Raw genomic sequence first — 22,117 nt, 5'->3', positions numbered from 1 at the left:
ATGGGAGCATTGGGGGTAATTATCAATTGCAGAGTTGGTGCTCATTTACCATCTCACATTGTACCCACATGATTGACAAGGCATAACATTTCACATCCTTTCTAAACTAAATGCTCAAGAGTTGTTGTGCCTTGTGGTATCAGGGCTACACTGGCTTTGGAATCCCAATTAATACCTGCATTTAGTAGCATTTACACAGAACACTGACCTGACAGACTTCTGTAGACTTCCGTTTTTTCAGTCTGAAGACAGGCACATGATGACCTTCCAGGACAGCTTTGGACTCCTCTGTCCAGTGGGAAAAAAGTCTGCCATAGCTTGAGAATGAACAAGAAAAAAAGTTCCAATACTGTGTACATCTCCCATGTCACGTAACGGGTAGGGGGGACCCAAACGCAGAGCGGAAAAAACACAAACTCAAAAAGGGAAAATTAACAAAGACTTTACTTGCATGACAGGGGACAAAAAAAAAAAAAAAAACAGGAAACCAAAAGGCCACGCAGGGCACTACCAAAAAACACAAAACAGAAAACTCAATTCAAAACACACACAGAGCAGAACACAGGTAGGACAGAAACCAGGCAGGAACCAACAGGCAGAAACACACAGGCGGAAACAGTCACACACACAAGCAGGCAGATACATGCAAGTCAAACAAACACAAGGAACCAGCACCCGAGTCAAGGGAACAAAGAACTTAAATAGACAGGGGGTAACAAGACACAGGTGAACTCAAAAAACAATCAACCCAGAAAAGGAGGGGATAACAAGACACAGGTGGGAACAATGATAGAATAACGAGACAACAATACAATTAACAGGGGGGAGCAGGACACAACAGAAGTGCCGCCATCTGGCGGCCCAACAAGGGAAACACAGACAGGAAAACACAGAACCATGACATCCCATCCTTAATGTAGATTTATGAAGACACAAGTAAATCATACCTGTCCAGTTGAAAGTTCTCCATTAGAAGGAGGCACCACCATTTTCGTAAAGAGGGGGCACATCAAACTAAAAAAAAAGAAAGAAAAATGAGTAATGGAAATTGAAATACGTAATATGCCACCTTTGAAAATGGCTTGACAGATGGTGATACCTGTAGTATTAATTTGATCACAAATCAAAAAGTTACTTATTATGGTGTAATCAAAAGGGGCATCCAGTGCCACGTACAAGGCAGACTGCAAATGAAACATTTTTGAATTTTAATGAGGTTTTTTTAATGACTGAATCTAAAAATTCAAACGATAGAATGCATCTCACCATCAACATGAAGATTCCACAGTCACATCCAAAGTCTTGAGTTGGAAACCCCTGGAATATTACAAGGGAAAATAAGATTGTATTTCTTTCATGAAAACCACCTTTACACCACTAATAATGACAATACGTTCATACATCAAGTAATACCTCCAAGTCAAAGCCAGTTTGTTCCAACCAGTTCCCTGGGCTTATACTCTTAGCAAGATCCCTGTTGATTTAAGAAGCACAAAGTAATGTTAAATACACAGGATTCTAGGCATCACCTAGGTGTCAAGAGCAGTTAAAAAAAATGTTGAGAAAGCTGATCTTGCAAAATTCTGGCAATGATTCAGCATACTAAAGGCTGACAATTTAAACCAGAGGTGTCGGACTAAATTCCCAGGCGACCATAGTGTCCGCAGATTTCTGTGGTTTCCTTTCAATCAGCTGCCAATTAAGGAACAGTGAGAACAGTTTGTGTGGATTCTTAAGGCAATCAGTGACTTAAGTTAACCACTAATGCCAAGAACACTCAAATAAACAGCAGACACTGCAGCCATCCAGGACTGGAGTTTGACACCTGAGATTTAAACGGAGTTCTCTCAAAATAACAAAAGGTTGGCACAGCAACAACTTATGAAATTGCCAATATTATACTTCGTACTGATTGTTTTTAAGATCCTCAATGATTTGTTTGTTGTCCAATCTAATCCAAAAGAGGCTGCTGTGGGTGCAGGTTTTTGTTTCAGCTGTAAGACAGCTGATTCTTCTCATTAACTAATCATGGTCTTCAATCAGGCCCTTGGTAAGTACACCCTGCTTTAAGTGAAAGGGTCTTGGCACAACCTTACAACTTATCGAGAACCCCTGACAGCATACTTCACACACAGGCCATAAGAACATAGCCTTGTTAATATGAACAGAGTAAATGCGCATTCACATGCTCATAGCGGGTCAACAGGTTTCCTATTTTATTCAAGTCAAATGGTCAAGTTGGTGAAAAATTTGCACACTGAGAAATGTCACCGTCTGGGAAACAGGCACTTCCAACAAACATGTGAATGCACTACAGCTCTGGAAGAAAATGGAGACAACCACACATATTGATTGTTCAACTCTTCCTAAGCGAAGACAGAAGAGTTTTTTTATTATTAATTTATCAGTATAAACTTTTAATTTGCATTATTCAATGCATTACATTTGATGTACTATATTTAATATTTTGACTAGTTCTCATCTGAAAATAAATGACATTTATTTAGAATTAAAATCAAATGGTCACTCTGGAGTTTTAGCAAGCATTACATTCAAAATGCGAAGCGATTATTTGAAACAGCAAGCAATCACAGGTTACAAAAAAAATAATAAAATAAATTTGGCAAAGTAGCCACAGCAGCAGTCCTCATGGATGCAGGAAAATTGCACTACAAGTGACATTTGTAATAGTACTTACACACAACTGGAAGTGCCCAGGTGTCCACAGAGGGAAGAGAAGTGCATCCTTCCACTGAGCATCGCTCTGATATGGGCGAAATATACAGTATACAACAGTCTGACCAAAGTTCTGAAAACGACGCATCAGAATCACTTTTATGGAAGTAAGGGATGGAATGCTTACAGGAAGGCTTATCACTGGATCACAGTTGCTTGGAGGTAGCCAAGTTGGGGTGACATACAAATCCTCAATGTAAATGCTCTTCCCCTAAAAAGTGGTACATCCAAACTTTGAAACACCATAACAGAAACTAAAAAGGGAAAATAATTCAGATTCAGTAGCACATGCTGTACCTTTGACTGAGCGATTTTCTCTATTAGCTCAAAGCAGCCATTGCCCACCTGAAAAGTAAATAGACTAATGTTAATGACCACTTCTTCGAGCTGCAAATATGCCATTTGTTTCATCCACACACACACACATTCAATGTGAAGTCTTTGTAATGTCTCTTGAAATATTGAAGTATACGGGTCTTCTCACATAAAGGGCAGTGATAATGAGCCTCAGTCCTGCATGGCAACCTGCATCGGCAGATGTATTTGTCTAAAAGATAGAAACAGGATTAATGCTTAATGGCAATGATACATGGCATCCATTGTCACGTTGATACATTTTCTCCAATTTAAAAACGATTGCCTTAATTCCAATGAAAACAAAACAAAAAGGGGTAGGAAGCAAAGTATAAAGATATATGCATAAGTCTATGACAAACTGTTTTCTAGAGCATATTCACAATTTATCCACCCAGATATAACTTTTGATTAACAATGTTGTACATTTTAAACTTTCTAATACAATTCCAGTTGTACAAATTCTGTTGTAGTCATCTGAATGCTACCTTTTCAGCATACAAAGGAGAGCAGAATTGGTGTCATTTCAAATAGATAGGAATATGGGTTTAAAAGCATTTTTTGCATGGGCTTCCACATGCCTCTGAATATGTGCCTTCTTCGATGGTTTGAAGGTTGGGCACAGTGGGCAGTGGAATAAACGCTGGCAGCACGCGTTGCATTCTTTCATTGATGGCGGCGAGCCAGCTTTCCAGATGGATATATGCATCTAAAACATACAGATTTAAATGTTATTTCCAGTAACATTTGTGTGTTCCAAATTGCAATTAAAAGGACAGTGGTCATGATTTCACTTCATAGCAAAGGGTTACTAATTTGTTTAGATAGTAAAAATACACTTTCTAGCTTTTAAATTTGGATTAAAAGCACTAATTCCTAACCAGAGGTATATGCACCCCCCAACGACTACATATGACAATCAAAGATATTGGGAAACTATTGCAGAATAAATGTCAGGATATTGCTTCCAACTAGTGTATCGCCAAACAATGGCACTGTGGTGCAACAAACAAATAGCCAATGTAAACAAAGAAAACGGTTTAAGGAAACATGATTTTGGCATCATAAATGGATGACCACTTATAAGGGCGTTAAAGGTTTTCGGGGGAAAGGCTGTAAAATCCATATACAGAACATCTAGTTAACCTTATTATAGTCTTTAACATGTCATATATTCGCCCTCATTCAATAATAATTTGCGCAAGCGACACCGAGTAGCAATGACCAAGGCTAACAAAGTTTCTACAGACAGTATCCCCTCACCAAACCATTACAATAGCTTCCTTGTTAATATGTTATATTTTAATTATTGAAAGTATTAAAACACTGACATATCTCGGCTTTAGCTTCATATGTTCAAGAAACCTACCTCCATCAATTTCGCTTTAAAAAGTTCCGTTGTTCACACCGTTCTCTTCTCGTCGCAGAACTGAAAGAACTTGACTCCAGCGAACTGCTTTGAATGTGTGAGTAACTTGGCATTTGTGTACATGTGTTGAAAACATGTTTATCCTGACATCAAACCAACCGCATACTAGCGAATCTGATTCACTAGGCTAAATGCGTTATAGTGGGCATGCGTAGGTGAACATACCCAAACGGCATTTTACTAGGTAGGTCTATTCCCACTGTGCCACGTCGGGGTAGGCTTGCCGTTTAGTTGCTTATTAACGTTTGTGAGTAATCCACGCAAGTCAAACATGAGCTGACTTGAAACAGGAGATAAATGATCTATCCGGTTTGTGTTTTGGTTTAATGTGTACAAACATCAAAGAACAAACAAAAAACACAACCTATCCTTAAATGAAAAAAGTATAAATATATAATTTTCATTTTAAATGACTCACGCAAGAGTTTGATGGAGAGACTCCAAACTGGCAGCCCAGTTAGAGGGGAGGACAGCCTAACGCATCGCAGATACGAACGCATTTTCACGCCTATGCTTAAAATGTGACGTGCTTAAAGAATGTGACGCTTTCCAAATGTGCACCTGTTCAGAGCTGAATGGCCTAGCATATTGGGGTCAGCCTTCTGTGGTTAGCAATGCCTAGCCCATTGGTTCGGAAAAGAGATACCTACTATACCTCAGATTTGTTTTCATGTTTTTTTACTTGCCACTTTTTGGAGTTTTTTTTTTTGTTTGTTTTGTTTTTTTGTGTGCGTATGTTTCCTAGCACCTACCATCGGCATCGAAAACAAATGTACTATTGATACGGACTATGTCTACGGACCTCACTCTGGGAAAGCTGCATTAATATTATTTCTCACTTTACTTTTATCACAATTTTCTGGAAACCGCATTGTGCTGGTAGCATGGTAGATAGATAGGTAGATACTTTTTTTTATCCCGAGGGAAATTCAGATGTGAGATTGCTCACGTAACAGAGCAGAGTGCAACAATGAACCAGGAAGTAAGAAATAAATTGTGTAGATGGCCTTACAGAGATGCCGATCTCGTTGCCCACTTCCAGCAGATGGCGCTCTCTCTGCTGATTTTAAAGAGCTCTAGAATACAATGGCCCTAAACAATATGAGGTGTAGTTAATCCCCGTAACTTGTTTACCCGTTGTTCTAAATACATAATTCATATTCGGATTATTTGCTTATATAGTTTATATACAATTCCTTAAATCAAAATGTGTAAAACTCTCAGATTCATTATTATACAGCGCAGTTCGTAATTATTTGGACAGTGACACACTTGTTATTTTCGCTGTGTACTTCAGAACACTGGATTTGAATTGAAATCACCAGGTTAAAGTGCAGACGGTCAGCTTTGAGGGTATTTACATATCCTATGACCCATTTAGAAATTACAGCCCTTTTCATACATAGTCCTGCCATTTTAGGAGACCAAATGTAATTGGACAATTTAAGACAATCTTAAATGAAGTCATCAAATTTTGTATGATCACTGCCTGAAGTCGGTGTCCCACAGACATCACAAGATTTCCTGGTGATGCTCTGCTAGTCCTGGACTGCAGCGATTTTCAGTTTCTGTTCATTTTGGGGATATTTTTGCGTTGGGAAATTCACTTGGCCAGTAAAGAACATTCCACTTTTTGGTTCCTTGGGTGTGTTTGGGGTCATTACCCTGTCGAATGAGTTTTGAAGCATTTCCTTCTCAGCAGATGTTGGTTATTTAGTCCACTTGTTTATCCCACAATATATGAAGGACTTAAAAACATCAACAGACAGTACACAATGGGCAGATGTATTTGGCTCCAACATGCAACACAAAAGTGTTAAAAAAAAAACATTGACAGTAAATACACAGAGTTGAACCAATGAGTGATCAATTTGCTACTACTTTCCAATTTGCTACTACTTGTTTATGAGAGTATAATCTGCTGGAGAGCTCATTGAGCTTCATCCCCTCTGGGATGGTGGAGCATGCGTAATGTTTTGTCCTTATTCTGCGCAGAAGCCGCCCCTCTATGTATCCTCAGATGACCACGCAGTGAGTAGCCTGAGGCAAAAATGATTTGTGTGACCTTCTTTTCCATGAGCTCCTCTACTGCAATCTGTCCCAGCCCTATGGCTCGACTAGCCAGTCTCACTGCTTTTTTCCGATTTGCTCTGGTTTTGTGTTCTCTTATTTCCAAATATAAATAAGAGTCAAAAAGAGAAGATGCATTGGAGAACCGTTAAAGTTTTGTCCACATTAAAATAGCTCTGTCTCCTTAAAAAAACTATCGGCACTGTTGAAGTTTGCTGTATTTTGACTGAGCACATTGGTTGAACTTTAGCAGGTCATTGATCTCCACCCCAAGCTGTTTCTACCTTCTCAACTGATTCCCCTCTGATGGTTGCGGGTTGGTAAGCAGTGGTGCCTTGTTTAATACAATGTCTTTGGTTTTTGCCTGGACAGCAACAGCGGGGCCAGCCCTACAAACACGAATGTCTGTGACTGAGGGAGTGACTGAGTGATGAAGTTACACCATTGGTTGGCCGAGTTATGACGTCACACCGTTGGTCGCCCGGTCCAACCATTAACTAGGTTTTAACCTGCTCTTGTTTGAGATTGATTTCTAAATCACACCAGTCAGCAAAAAAACCAGTACCCCCCCCTTTCAAAGGCCTGAATTCACCCCTGGGACTGGTTAAGAAGCCCAACAATGACGAATACATTTCATTAAATAGAGAAATATCTGAATTGATTGCCATAAACATGAATTCTGTCTCATCCATCCAAATTGTATGGGAAGCCAGCAAAGCTACCTGTAGAGGCTGGATTATGAACATATAAATTATTCAACTGCAAAAAAAGGAGAACATGTTAGAGAATAAAAAATAAATTAATGGTGGAACTTAAGACTCCAGAAACACAATATGTGGAGGACCCAAATAACCCCAACTAACCCCTGACTCAGGTCTGTTTCCAACCTCTCCAGCACAACTGATTCTGCAAATGACTTTGTGTACTTGCATTAGTTATTCTTCAAATAAATAAATAAATGAATAAATAATTGGTTTTGCAGAAGGTACAGTAGTGCCCGCTTTCGTCGATCAGGGTCCGGTGGGCCTCATTCAAGGCTGCCTCACTTCTAGCAATACGAGGAGGCTCTTTCACCTGACGTCAAGAGGCCAGCTCCCTTCAGCATCCAGCAGGAACAATATCGCTGGAGGTTCACTCGCTAAAGCTGGTTTCAGGCCAGTATGTATGCAGTGGATTAAGGCACTTTACAATGAACCGATCGCCTTTAAACTATGTTACAGCTAAAATGTCCCCCTTTCACCTTTTCAGGTCCACACGAGAGGATTTTATTTTAGCACTAGAAGCTCTTGCTTGTGCTATAATATCTAATGAAGAAATAATGGCTATTAATATGTGTGGACATGATTGAAAGCCAGTCTTTATACTGATGATATTTTATTAGCATTGTCAATACCAGCTAGCTCGATATTGCAACGTGGTGAAGACTTATGGCTGTTTAAATACTGAAAATTAAATTCCATTGCTACAGTGCCACCAACTGGCCAATAAGAGCATTCCATTCAAGCAGGGTTTCAAGCAGACTGCAAAAAATATGGACAAAGCTACTGTGACGTCATTCATTGACTCTCCGTGGGTCTAAAACACGTTTTGAAGCTCAATGGCGGGCGCGGCCATGTTGTCGATTTGGAGCCAAAACCATAGAGTTAAACGGTTCTGTGATTTTATCTATGTGATTGACAGTCCGGTGCGGAAAAGCCCATCAACCTGAACGAACGATTGCAGAACGAACTTGAGGCTAGCTGACTGTCTGCCTTTATGTTTTAAAATATATTATCAAATGTTTACGTTTCAAGTCAAGAGAACCTGCCTGCAGCAGGCTGAGGAATCTTCGCCAGGAGAATCTCCACAGAGAGAACCGGAAGCACGTGATCTCCATGTAGAGGACCCTATTTTTTACAGTCTCTGATATCGAGTCGTTTTAATTAACGGAAGATAAGTCTCTGGTTACAACGCAGTACTTAGCTGCGTGAAGACAACACTTAGTGCTCCGTCAATACCAGCTAGCTCAATATTGCACCCGTTAAACATTATAATAGTATTCTGACAATTTTCTGGATACAAAGTTAATTGCGGTAAGAGTGAAGCTATCACTCTTAATCACCATTGCTTCTTAATTCACCTTGGCACTGCTCTCTTTATTTTTTATATGGGTGATATCAGGAGATGGCCCAGTTTTGCCTCTATCATTCTGGGCTACGGCCAGAGGCGATTAAAGTGAATATTTTACCTAGAATTCCTTTTTCTGTACGTCGACCGTTCCACTCAAATTCCCACAGTCTTGGTGTGAGGAAACATATCAACTATTCTATGGCATCTTGTGGAAGGGTGAGAATTAAGAATTAATTGTTTTAAAAAAAGTAGGGCTGAGTGTGCCTGTTTTTATTGCTTGTCATATAATGCAAGATACCCCTTGTCTTGAGCATAGACATTTGGACATAAAGGTGGCAGTTGGGAGTGGCTAAAGGAGAGGAATTGTTCAGAATGTAACAATTATAAATCTATAGCATCACTATTGTGCCACCACCTTTAGCATAATGCTAAAATGGACAGTCCCTAAATTTAATTCTCTTGTGAAGTGAGGAATAGCACACAAGTGACTAACCATCAATGGAGCATCTTTACCCGCATGTCCAATATGGAGTAATCCTTTATTCATTGTCAGAGGTAAGACTCTGGAAAATGAAAAATACAAATTACAATGAGTAATGGGGGTACATGTAACATAAGTGGCATGAAAGGGGATTTTAAGTGAAATGATTCACAGAATGGTGGCAGTTAGTCCAGGTATAGTCAGAAGAGATTTGTCTGCAGACCACGCCGGAAGACGGGCAGTGAGACAGAGGTTCGAAGAGGGACAGGGTGTTTGTTCCACCACTGGGGAGCAAGGGTGGAGAAGCTCCGTGATGGGGGTGAGCGAGAACCCTTTACTCGAGTGGGAAGAGAGATTGGCGTTGACTCCGTAAATTAGCATGTCAATTCAGCCCTCTGAACTCAACGGTGACGTAACCAACTATGTGATATTTGGACCAATAGCTGAGAGGGGGAGGTCGGAGAACAAGAAAGAACTTTTCTCCCTGGAGGCCGTCGCACACTGCACCGTACGAGCACACAACACCGCGTCTTTTTGTTCGTCAGTTGTTCTGATTGCGTCGTTTTGCTCAAAATATCTGCTTCGTACGAAGTATACTGCCTACTTTAGTAGACAGGGGCAGTCCTGCTGGCTGTAGTGTAGGCGAGGGTCAGGACTTTGAACCTGATCCTGGCAGCAACCGATAGCCAGTGCAGTGACCTCAGCAGAGGAGTGACGTGGGAGAACTCGGGATTTGCTTTGAATAACACTGTTATCACAATACATGTACTTGAAATCTGTTATGAAATGCCCCATGACAAAGGGTATTGAAGTTTTTCGAGTTCAAAGAGCAACCTTGATTTACAAGTTTAGATACACTGCTTGCTGGTAGAGGAACGACCTCAGCTATAATCTGCAGAGTCTTTCCTACCTTTGCAACATTATCCATGGGAAGGATTGGGAAAGTAACTCTCCCTATCCAACTCTGTAAGATATGAAGTCATTCAGATGAAGGTCTTGCACAGGGCCTACATTACACCAGGTACATTTTTGGACAAGCTGGATTCAAATATCTCAGATTTGTGCTGGAATGGCTGTGGTTGCTAATCACATCCACCTATTGTGGGATTGTCCACTCGTTCATAAATGCTTGGCTGAAGTAAACGATATGTTATGCATGATGTTAAATGTTTGCATTCCACTACATACATACATAAAATATACTTATTAGGGAGTAGAAAATATCCTATCGTGAATTACACCAGGCGCCATTACATTAGCTTTTCGGGCAGTGCAATACTCATGAACTGGAAAGGGTGCAAACTGGGCTATTTTAGCTCAGATAACTGGCTTACACCTGTCATGGAGTTAGGGGCGACATAGCTCAGGAGGTAAGAGCGATTGTCGGGCAGTCGGAGGGATGCTAGTTCAAACCCCGCCCTGGGCGTGTCGAAGTGTCTTTGAGCAAGACACTTAACCCCTAACCCCCAACTGCTCTGGCGAATGAGAGGCATCAACTGCAAAGCGCTTTGGATAAAAGCGCTATATAAATGCAGTCCATTTACCACTTATTACTGGGGAAAGTGGCCCTCGGCCCTCAGAGATTACAATACAGGACAGGATGGCCCGGGATGTTCATTAGATCATTTCTTCATGCAATAGCCCGATATCCTGAGATGTTTTGTGTGTTTGTTTTGTTCGGCCAAATGTTCGTGTTTACTGTTGCTCATGGTTGCTTGTGCCTTCATATTTTTCTCCAAATAAAAAATTGTAGAGTGGAAAAAAGAAAAGGGATGATGCACAAAGCACTGAAAACATAATTTTTATTCGTTTATTTAAACAGGGACAGTGTACAAAGAACATTAACCTTATATAAAACAGGGAAAGATGTAATGTACCGGGTTATAGCAATTTGCTCATTTCCACCCGTAGTCCCTGAGCAGGCAAGTAAGACAGTAAAATAGAAAGGACATTAAAAAACAAAGTACAAAATACAAAAATAGTAAAAACATACAAAACACAGTCATCCCCACATCCCAACCCTAAAACAAAGCCCCCCCCCAAATACTAATTTCCTAATGTCTGCAAGTTTGCTATGCAAGGATCCAATGTTTTGTCAGATGGGAGAAAGTGTGAAAATCTGTGGATGTTATTAGTTCTGTTGGAAGATTATTCCATTGTTTTATGGCCATAAAAGTGAAGGATGATTTTCCAAAGGAGGTCTTGCGTTGTGGAATTCTGCACTCCCCCGAGTGGTTGATCTAGTGGCTCGTGTTGTTTTTTCTGAGTTGAGTGTGACAAAGTTCCTCAAGGGAGGGGGAGCAGCGTTATGAATAATCTTAAAAATTAGACAAACACTTGAGTACATGATAACATTTTCCAAATTTAACATATTTAGTGAGTACATGACAGTGGTGATATTGGCGTGTTTTTTTATCATGAATTTTAAGGGCACTTTTATAATGATTCGAGTGGTCTTAAGGCTGTTTTATTTGCCTGGGACCAACTTGACATACAGTACAAAAAGTGTGACAGAATCATTGCATTTAAATAGGTCTTTGATGCCTCAACCGTGAGGGAGTTTCTTATGTCTAAAATTTGCACGGTTAAATTTCAGTGTGTTACCCATCTTCTTCATATGCTTTTTGAAGTCAAGAGTTGGATCAAGCGTGACGCCCAGGTATTTAAATTCATCCACGTTTTTAATTTGTCCATTTACGCAGATGTCAGGACACTCTAAGTTTGTACTTAGACATATTAGACATTTAACTTTCTGGGAAATTAATGACCTTTTAACGTTGAGTAATTTTATTAATTTAGCACACAATGCAGCAGTTCACACAGAAATTTTTGTTCATAATTGCGAAGGCCGAAAAATCTGCAAGGCACTGCAGCTGAAATAGTGTGTTATTGTACAGATTCCAATGGTTGCCTTTTTCACTCACATTAATTGACCTGGATGCCTTTATTTCATGCATAGATGTGCAAGAAAAAAAAAATCACATTTTTGTAACTTTTTTTCCAGGAACTAAAATGGCTGCTGAAAGAAATTATTTTGTGCAGCTTGCCAGATTAAGAAATACCAACAGTGTGTACTGTACTGCAGGAATACCCACAGTGGGCATCCATTTAACAGTAATAACTGCCTCTGTTCGTCTGCTAAACTGTATTGTGAAGACCTGCTTTTTCAATGAAAAGGCAGTTCCACTGTCCGTTAAAATATAAAATGGCTTTATAAGTCATGATATTTGACCTTCATTTCCCTCTGGATAAAACTGGATGTCCTGTCTGTATATAATAAGCTACTGAAACAAATAACTTACTGTTTTAAAAAAAAAAAAAAAAAAAAAAAAACTGCATTGTAATCAAAGGTGCTATCACGAAACAAATCCTCATTATAATTTTAAAGAATCCATCAAAGTAATTATAATTAGTCCAATAATAAAACAGCATTATAAAGTATAGAAGCAATACATTAGAAGCACCATAAAGAAAGAAAGTACAAGTTTTAAACAAAGAGAAATACTTTTCCACAGTGTATGAATCCATCAATACAAATAAAACAAGCAGTAAATTTGAGCAAAAATGACCCATCGCCCAAAATCTGCAGCATGTGAATTAGTGTACGTATGCACAAACCAGTGAAAAGGAGTGTTAACAATCCAACCATTCAAGCCAAAAAATACAGCATAATTATATCACAACACTCAGAATTAAGCAGTGATTAACACATTTAAAACAAATCAGCTACTTCTATTTACCGTTTTGTTTTCAAAAGTAGATTGAATGGAACATGACATAAAAAGGAGTTTAAAAAAAAAAATCCAAAATGGGAAAAAAAAAAGTAGGCAAAACAAATATGCTGGAAAAACAGAAGCTGTATTTTAATTCTTTTGGTTAACTGTGTTACAACATCCAACAATTCTTCACTGAAATCAGTAAGGGTTCCTAGGAGATCAAAGGATCCCCCATGTGAAACCATCTTGCTACTTTTTTAGTTCACAGACTTCAAGGAATAGCGATCATGTTTCTACATGTACAGCACAAAACATCTCTGTACACACTCACGTCCGAAAATATCTTCAGTGAGAACGCAAAGGCAAGGAGTGCAACAATGGGGCCCAAATGAACTTCATCTAAATTGCACAATGCAGTAAAGTTTAGACTAACCCTTGTAATGACAATGCGAATGCAGAGGAAACGCCTGTACAATCACCAGGTTGAATTATTATAATGCTTTGTTGTTGGTGTCCTGGACTCTTAGGACTGTAGTGTTAATTTAGCGACAACAAAGTTCACGTTGGGATCCACTGTATAGTTCCAAGTTTAACTAACACTGTTCTTTTTCACAGATGCTGCGCAGAGCATTTTCTGCACCGCGGTTGCTGTTCTGCCCCCTTTAAACTAGGACCTCACTACCTATAAAGCACATGAGCACTTTAAAATCTTGGAAATCCTGTTTCTGCGGTCTGCAGACACAGACCTCACAACAAAGCAATCCGAGGCATAGGTTTAGGCTGCTCTGCACCATGTCTTTGTAACCAAAATCCAAAACATCAGTTGATCAGACTTCAAATATCAGTCATTAAGGCCGTGTCCAAAACAGCCTCCTAAACTACTGTGTGCTCAGAATATGTACTGGCGACTAAACATAAAATTTATAAAAATATTCCTCACACTTTTTTCCAATCGTACTGCGGAAGTGTCATGAGTAATGCAAAGTAGCCCTTGCAGTAAAAAGACTTGCTCTCTAATTGATGGGACCCAAAGATGGCTCCGCTTCTTCCTGTGAGGCGTCCTAAAAAAAAAAAAACGTATGGCTTACTTTCTGAAAAGTATGTATATTCAGCCGAACCCCCAAATAAATATATCAAGATTTTAAGTGCATTTTTAAAAATTTGATATACTTAATTTTCCTATCCAGTGTGGTTAGTAGTAGGCAAGTAAGCGGTTTTGGACACAGCCTAGGCCTTGCCTGTTCTCAGGGGCCTGTTCCTATGATTCTTTTTTAATGGCTCTTCAATGCACAGCACAATGAGCACTATATACAAGCTTATTGTATTATATTGTTCTGTATGTTTTGACATTTTGTAAATTTGTTCGTGATCACGTTCCACAATTCGACTGAACTGTGTTGCCCTGTTATTTTTTTCCCCCATATTGTTTGTGTTATTTTACTTGTGTGATACCTCGTTTTGAGCATTACATTCTCACATCACTAATACAATGTAGTGTCTCCACAAACTTCAGTTTGAGGTTCCATATCAGGAAATGAAAAGGACGTGATGATCTTTTTGGGGGGGAAAAAGGGAAGCCGTCTGTAAAAATCCTCAATTTCCCCAGAATCTGCAGCGATTTGTTACTATAAGGATTACACACAATCCTGAAGGGGCAATAATCCAGCTTCAAAAGTTTAAAAAAATGGAGGAATTAATTCCATTGATCTGCCATTGTTCAAACCTGCCGAACTTGTTGAACAAGAAGAGATTGTTATCCACTGCATTGCCTGGACACCTTTTTTGAGAAAGCCTTAAAAAAAATAAAAATGAAAAATAAACATACAATTCTAAGCAACATTAAAAACGTGAGACATTACCAACTGACTAGGGCACTGTGACGGAACAGGAAATAATTACCTTCTTCCATCATGTCTGAACCCTCTGGATACATCGCCCCTAAAGGCAGAAGAGAGAAGGTTAGACGTACAGTACACACAGTGCCTGCATTGGTCGATGGACCGGTTAACTCTACTATGTAGCCCATTTCCCCACAACAAAAGGCCTGTCATCTCATGTTTCTCACAAGAGTTGCAGGATACCGAAAGTTGGAGAAGATTTCCAAATTCCCAGATGACGTAAAATAGAAAATGTTAGTGGAAAATAAAGAACAGACGACAGTGAACTGAAGCCAAACATCCCACACTATTCCCATCCTGCTTATAAAATATATATATACATTTTTTAATTATCTATTATTAGATCTATTAAAATCTACCAAGTGCTCTACAGTAGCTCAGGGCTCTTTGTCTGTTACTGATGCTGAGGGATTCATCAGGCAATTCTGATGCAAATGTCTCGTAAGCAATTCTCAGATTTTCTGGCAGCCAGATCACCAGTTCTCCCACTTAATGTGGCAGTTTGATTGTGGAGTCATACACCACAGCCCCTAACGCTGCACTGTCCCCTGTATGCACCAGTAAAAGATTAAAACATGAAAATACCACCCTATGGCTGACACACAAAATATGGTGCCACTATTTTGAAAAGGCAACTTCAATTAGACATTTAAAGGTAAATCAGTTTCTATGAGGGCCATACAGCCAACAGAAAAAGATTCCACGAAAGTTCCGCAAAAGTGATGCAGTCAAAAGAAATGTAGGAAAGAAGTCCCTCCATTCCAGCAGATTTCCAATGGTTTTACAGAATGGATCAATTTTACTGTATTCCAGTAAATTGCTTATCCATTATATAGCAGGGCTGCCCAATCCTGTTCCTGGAGATCAATTGTCCTGTAGGTTCTCATTTCAACCCCAATTTTACAAATTAGCAGCTCAAAGAAATCTGATGATGATGATGTTTTGCTAACATACAGGATAGATCTCCAGGAAGAGGATCGGGCAGCCATGATTTATAGGATATCTTTTTGTCTTTAAATTTATTTGTACTTCACCAGGCTATATTATTTTGCACAATTATACAATTTTGATACATTCATGTCCATCACTGTGACAGCGATGTTTCTGACTAAAGCCAGATTAAAGTTTGAGAGAGTCTGAGAAACCATTGGAGTATGACTAATAGCTACCGTAAAAAATAAAAAAATTAAAAAAAAATCATACCCAATATGGGGTGAGTTGACAGCCTTCGGGCCGCTAATGAAATAATTTTATTAGACCCCATCACATTATCCAGGTATCTATATACAGTACTGCGCCCATGTGTAAACAGTACTCACATTTGTGATTACTCCTAATGACTGTTGAAAATACTGGCAGTTTAATAATTCTTCACCGAGCTCCTTTTTTGCTTGGCAAGTGACACTCTTAAGGTTCATTTCCATTTCACACCAACTGTGGATCAGAGGAGGACGTGTGTGCATTTGTGCGACCAGTTGACTGCACTGCATTTCGCAGCATTCCAATCTGAACAATTCACAAAATTTCCATAACCTCTGAGCCAAACAGGAAGTGTGTCAGGAAAAAGGAGGGGGAGATGAAGCCTTTCCTTTGCTGCTTGGCTGAAGCAGCCCGTGCAGATTCCTGCTGAACGCCATTTCCGTACTCACGCTGAGCGCGCTGTCTGCGCAGAGCCAAAATCAGCAGGCCGCACAGCAGGGGTATGACGATGACGAGGACTGCCGTGCTGGCCGTGCTGGCCGTGCTGCTCATGCTGCCCATGCTGCCCTGGTCCCCCTCTTTTAACGTATCCACCGCAAATGACAGAAATGGAGAACAGGAGCATTAGTCACAGGAATCAAAAAGCCCAATATTATAAATTAAGGCACGGAAGGCCCATTTATAAGCAGTAGGTGTAAAGTTAACCCTACAAACCAACAATTAGCATTGCAAACAGAGATAAATACAACGAAACAGCAAACCAATCTTTCACATAGCCATTACATCAGTACCCCAGAAGGCAACTCAGGGGAACCACAGTTTTCTGAAGTGGTGTACCAGGTGAGCAGTTGAATACGCAGATTACAAATGGGACAGATTTATATACGTATGGGAATGATCTGTCCCTGTACTGTCAGAAAATCATTTTGCCCCCCCCCCCCCCCAAGACATTTTATAGCATTGATTTACTCAGATCAGCATATGAAAAGCATTTTGCAGCAATGTGTCAGGCAGATCGCTGGCCATTACTAAGTTTGATGGAATTTGATAAGGATGTTGATAATAAAAAATGATCAGAGTGAAAAGAGTTCCCTTTGCAGCGTACCTAGATGAAGCGGGGGGAAACAATTAAATTCAAGGCAGTTGGGAGACTGCATCACAGAAAGTGAAACTGATGGAGAAGATAAATCATTCTTACCTTTTTCCCGAAATTTAAGGGCAAATTCCGCCTTTCCTCCTTCCACACCATTGTTGTTGAACACTAAGCATCGATACTGAGGAGTGATTGAGGACGCCCTAAGCGTGACCTTGCTGGATAAGTTCGTGTGTTTGTCCGTGGTCTCCACCACCGTCATTTCTGCACTGCGGGTCCAGTCGGTGCCGTGCTGGTCGTACCAGTGGATCATGCCAACCGGGTAACCCCCAGAGGCATTGCAGAATAATGTGACTTCCATTCCCTCCTGAAGGTCCTTCTCCGGAACTGAGCTCATGTCTGGTTTGGAGTAAGTGGCTAGATGGTGAAAAGAAAGGTCAATTGACATTGCAAACTCAACTGTGTACCTACCGCATCCACCTGTTAAGTCATTCAGCCTGTTATAGGAAACAAAGTTCATTATGAACTAGTACCAAGCTTTAAACAGCCATTTAATCTTAACCCTAGCTGAACACAACACAATAGATCTTGAGAAGCTCATAAAATCTGACTTATTTCTGGCTTTTCTTTTGTTAGGCTCTCCATGGGTCATGGCTATTGACTACAGTTCTTATGAGATCCCCTTTTCTCTCCAGATTTTTATAAATTCCTTTAAACTGGTTAAGTTTAGGAAACTATTACCAGGAAATCAGACGATTTATAGGTATGGCTCATTGCCTTGCTAGCATTGGAATGGGGGAGAATCAAGCATCAACCGTATGATGGATTTGAAAGAGGACTGGCATTGATAAAGTAGGTATAAATTAAAGTTTGGGGTGTATAATTTTAGTATAAGTTGTAATTCGTATAAAGCAAGTTCTTATTTATAACTTAATTAATTTTACCCCATACATGCAATCTCAAAATTGCAGCCGGGACAACAGGGAAAGAACCCTCATAGAACTTCACTGTGTGCACCACAGGAGAGCAAAGGCATTAATGTATGACTCAAAACAACATTCAAGTGAAAACAAGTATTTAATGTGTGAATGTAAAAAAGTGACCTGTCACAGACTCATTACATTGTTGCATTTACTGCAATCAATGTACTCCAGTTGAATCCATCATCGACAGTTGTTCTGTAACCTGCTCGGTGGTCAAAATGATTAAACATTGAAATCCAACCACATTGCCCCCTCCACCCATCAGGTATGCTTCCAAACACCTGGGTCAGAGACATGGCCACAGCTCAGTCTCGACTCAAAAGGCAATATTAACACCTAAGGGCCCTGGAGGTTTTAAAGAAGGTGCACATGGAGGTTCTAAAGTCTGTTTCCCTTTTCATTTCTCATCATATGAAATATAAAAATGTGCATCACTATTATATTTTATATACCCACCTCTGACAGAAAGGCTTACAACTGCTTTGGCATCACCAGAGTCAGTTACAACTTTGCATTCATATTTCCCTTCATCTGTCCTCACTGTGTTTCTCACCAGAAAGGACACGTCTATGTTGCTGCCAGACCACTGTAACTGCTTAAAGGAGAATCGTGGATCTTCTCGGACACTAACTTTGTTATATCTAAACTTTATTAAAGGACGCTTCTCTCCTGGCCGCCTCCATGTTGCCGCTGTGACCCTCACGCTTTCCCCACCAGAATTCAGAAAGCATTTCAGTAAAGAGTCCTTGCCATGGACCCCATGGTTTTCATCCTGGCAATTCAGGGAGACCAACTCTGCACAAATAAACAAGGCAACATCAGAAAACAAGGAGGGGAAAAAAAAAATAATAATAAAACAGGCCAGACAAACTGCACAGGACAAAAACAGGAGTGAAAGCAACTCAATAAGTTAGACGAGTTAAAAAATAGTTTAATTATTAATCTATGAGCGAAGCCAATCTATGACTGAAACCGCATCCAAACAATGAATGGTGATGTGTGAGACATGAGCCTGAACAACACGACCAGTTCGTGAGCTTGAAATAGAGGAGGAGGAATGGCAATGGCCATTCTGCCCTTGTCTCCCGTCGCCTTCTCCGGAGCTGTGGAGATACGACGACAACACAACACAAACCCACCCATCAACTTGGGCCCACACAGAGCCTGGGACAAGCAGCCTGAGAATGGGGCACTTCTGTTGCCTTTCCAAAATGAGAACTGAAGAGGTCTGTATCGCCTTACGTTACAATCAATGATAGGGTCCAGAGCGCCACTCTAACAACCTTGTAATATAAGGTGGAAGCATTCTGACAATGGCCTTAAAGATAAACACTGGTTTTTGTTTATCACGCCTCACTGCCAGAGAAGACAGACCCACCTTGGCATAGAGGACACAGTGGTGGGTACCATAACTATCGCCAGTAATAAATCTGAGGGCAGTATGATAGACTGTGTCCAAGCGCTTAAGGGAAGGAGGAGCAGCAATTCTATAAATAATGTCACCATAGTCTAATACTGAAAGGAAAACTGCTTCAACAATTCTTTTTCTACTGATCAAAGGGAAGCAAGATCTGTTTCTATAAAGGAAGCCAATTTTTTGTCTCAGTTTGCTGACAAGATTATCTATATGGAATTTAAATGAGAATTTCTCATCAAGCCAGATGCCAAGATATTTATATTCAGAAACTCTCAATTTTAGAACTATTTGCAGTGGATATAAATATGCTATCATAATCAGTGCTTCTGGCTCTAGTAAACAACATGAATTTTGTTTTGCTTGCATTAAGAACCAGCTTAAGCTTAACAAGAGCCTCCTGAAGGGCATTAAAAGCAAGCTGCAGTTTCCCAATGGCAAGCTGAGCAGAATCAGCAATACAATAGTATCGTCTGCGTATAGATGGACTTGACAATCATTTAGTGGGGAAACAATATTATTAATGTAAATGGTGAAAAGGATAGGGCCCAGAACTGATCCCTGCTGAACCCCCTTCGACACAGGCAGGAACCCAGACTGGGTGCTCCCAGACTTCACACACTGAAATCTCCCATACAAATAATTATGAAACCAATCACAAGCTTTACCATCTAAACCAATGCTGCACAGCTTCTGTAAAAGCAAAGCGTGATCGACTGTGTCGAAGGCTTTAGACAGATCTACAAAAAGGGCAGCACAGTGTTTCTTACGGTCTAGAGCAGACATAATATTGTTTGTAACTAGCGTAACAGCTGAGATAGTGCTATGCTTGGATATAAATCCGGATTGATGTGGGCTTAGAACTGAATGACTAGAAAGAAATACTTTGAGTTGATTATTTGCCAGAGATTCCAGAATTTTAGCTAGGCATGGTTTACATTACATTCATTTAGCAGACGCTTTTATCCAAAGCGACGTACAAAAAGTGCATTTTCATGATCGTAGACAACTGCTGAACACGGGTTCAGTAAGGTACAATTACTTATTTTGTAAAGCTATTTCTAGCCGAGAACAAAGAACACTATCCTGGTCTAACATCTGCAAAGCCAAACTAGGCAGAAGAATAAGCTAGAGTATTAGGACAAATACAATTTACCAAGAAGTGCAGGGATGGGGCAACATGTAACAAGTGACAGGAAAAAGGGGTTTTTTTTTTTTTTTTTTTTTTAATATATATATACACACAGCGTGGTGGTGGTTATTCTAGGTATAGTCTGAAGAGATGAGTCTTCAGGCCACGGCGGAAGATGGATAGTGAGGGGGAGGTTCGGAGAGGGACGGGGAGTTCGTTCCACCACTGGGGAGCTAGGGTGGAGAAGCTCTGTGATCCCTTTGGGCTGGTGGGAGGGGTTGGTCGAGCAGGCACATAGAATTGAGTCATGTCCTGCAAGTAGATGGGGGCTGTCCTGTTGGCGGCAGTGTAGGCAAGGGTCAGGGCTTTGAATCGGATCCTGGCAGCATGGTAATTTGGAGATTGGTCTATAATTGTTTAGATTATTTCTATCACCTCCTTTGTGCAGTGGAAATACATGTGCCAATTTCCAGATACTAGGGAATATGCCTGTTGAAATAGAAAGATTGAATGTGTGTGATAACTGCTCTGCAATGAATGGAGCAGCCATTTTTAGAAAAAAGGGATCCAATTTATCCTCTCCAGTAGCGCTCCTGGGATCAATAGTTTGCAAGGTCTCAAAAACAACACTAGCAGAGAAGGGCTGAAAGGAAAACTGAAAGGCCTGGTTCATAGTATATACACAATCATCACTAATAAGAGGGGGTGCTGTATATTCCTTTTCGAATAAATGCCCAGCCTCAGCAAAGTGCTTGTTGAAAGCTAGGCAAACCTCATTAAGATCAGAGATCAAACAGTCACCAGAATCAATGTGTGAAGGTAGGGAAGTAGTGGGTCTGTTTTTGATGGAGTTCACTGCCTTCCAGAATTTAGCTGGGTTAGCATAGGAGCGGGTAATTAGATCTAGGTAATATTTGGATTTGGCTACTCTTACCGAAGATGTGAATCTATTCCTGATTTTCCTGAAAGCTGCCCAATGTGAAGGGTCACCGGAGTGTCTGGCAAGAGACCAGGCTCTATTCCTTTCTTTGAGTAAAGCTGCTAGCTCAGGTGAAAACCAGGGGGTGACTATCTTTAATCCTAAGTTTTTTCAGTGGAGCATGTCTGTCAATGACAGAAAGAAGAGTCTTTGTGAAGAAATCCAGAGCCAAGTCAACATCAGTAATCTCAGTAATCTCAGATGTGTATTGTATGTTACTATGGGAAACGTCAGATAAAAAGGCTTGCTCATTAAAATGTCTTAGATTTCTCCTTATAACCTTGTGAGATTTTGTTTTCATTAGCCGAGTACTTCTAATGCAGCCAACAGGGCAATGATCACTGATTCCAAGCTCAAAGACACCACAGGCAGTGATATTGTCAACCCTATTAGAAAAAATAAGGTCAATTAGGGTAGATTTTGAGCTGTCTTTCAGATTTGGCCTAGTGGGTTGTGTTATTAGTTGGAATAAGTTAAGGCCAGCACTAACCTCCTTGAAATGATTGAAAGTAACATTCAGCCA

General features: G+C 40.2%; 1 protein-coding gene across 27 annotated transcripts in view; it reads right to left on the bottom strand.

Moving 5' to 3' along the window:
- LOC118221546 (hemicentin-1-like) overlaps nt 1-22,117 on the bottom strand; it is a 221,066-nt gene that overhangs the window by 76,738 nt on the left and 122,211 nt on the right. For 2 of the 27 annotated variants that reach the window (XM_035406708.1, XM_035406730.1), the window contains 6 exons: nt 18,526-18,864; nt 17,192-17,503; nt 16,443-16,571; nt 15,997-16,029; nt 14,795-14,833; nt 13,169-14,687 (listed from right to left, as the gene is read on the bottom strand). The exons of 17 other annotated variants lie outside the window; for them this stretch is intronic. In XM_035406708.1, the coding sequence (XP_035262599.1) occupies nt 14,572-14,687; nt 14,795-14,833; nt 15,997-16,029; nt 16,443-16,571; nt 17,192-17,503; nt 18,526-18,864 (968 nt within the window). In that variant the 3' untranslated portion in view covers nt 13,169-14,571. Of the gene's footprint in view, nt 1-13,168; nt 14,688-14,794; nt 14,834-15,996; nt 16,030-16,442; nt 16,572-17,051; nt 17,099-17,191; nt 17,504-18,525; nt 18,865-18,890; nt 19,173-22,117 lie in introns of those variants that run through there. 8 more of the 27 variants (XM_035406713.1, XM_035406709.1, XM_035406717.1 and 5 more) reach the window with 6 other exon arrangements.

This window comes from Anguilla anguilla, chromosome 2 (genome assembly GCF_013347855.1).
Source record: "Anguilla anguilla isolate fAngAng1 chromosome 2, fAngAng1.pri, whole genome shotgun sequence".
Lineage (NCBI taxonomy): Eukaryota > Metazoa > Chordata > Actinopteri > Anguilliformes > Anguillidae > Anguilla > Anguilla anguilla.
This window is presented reverse-complemented; position numbering and strand designations above follow the sequence as displayed.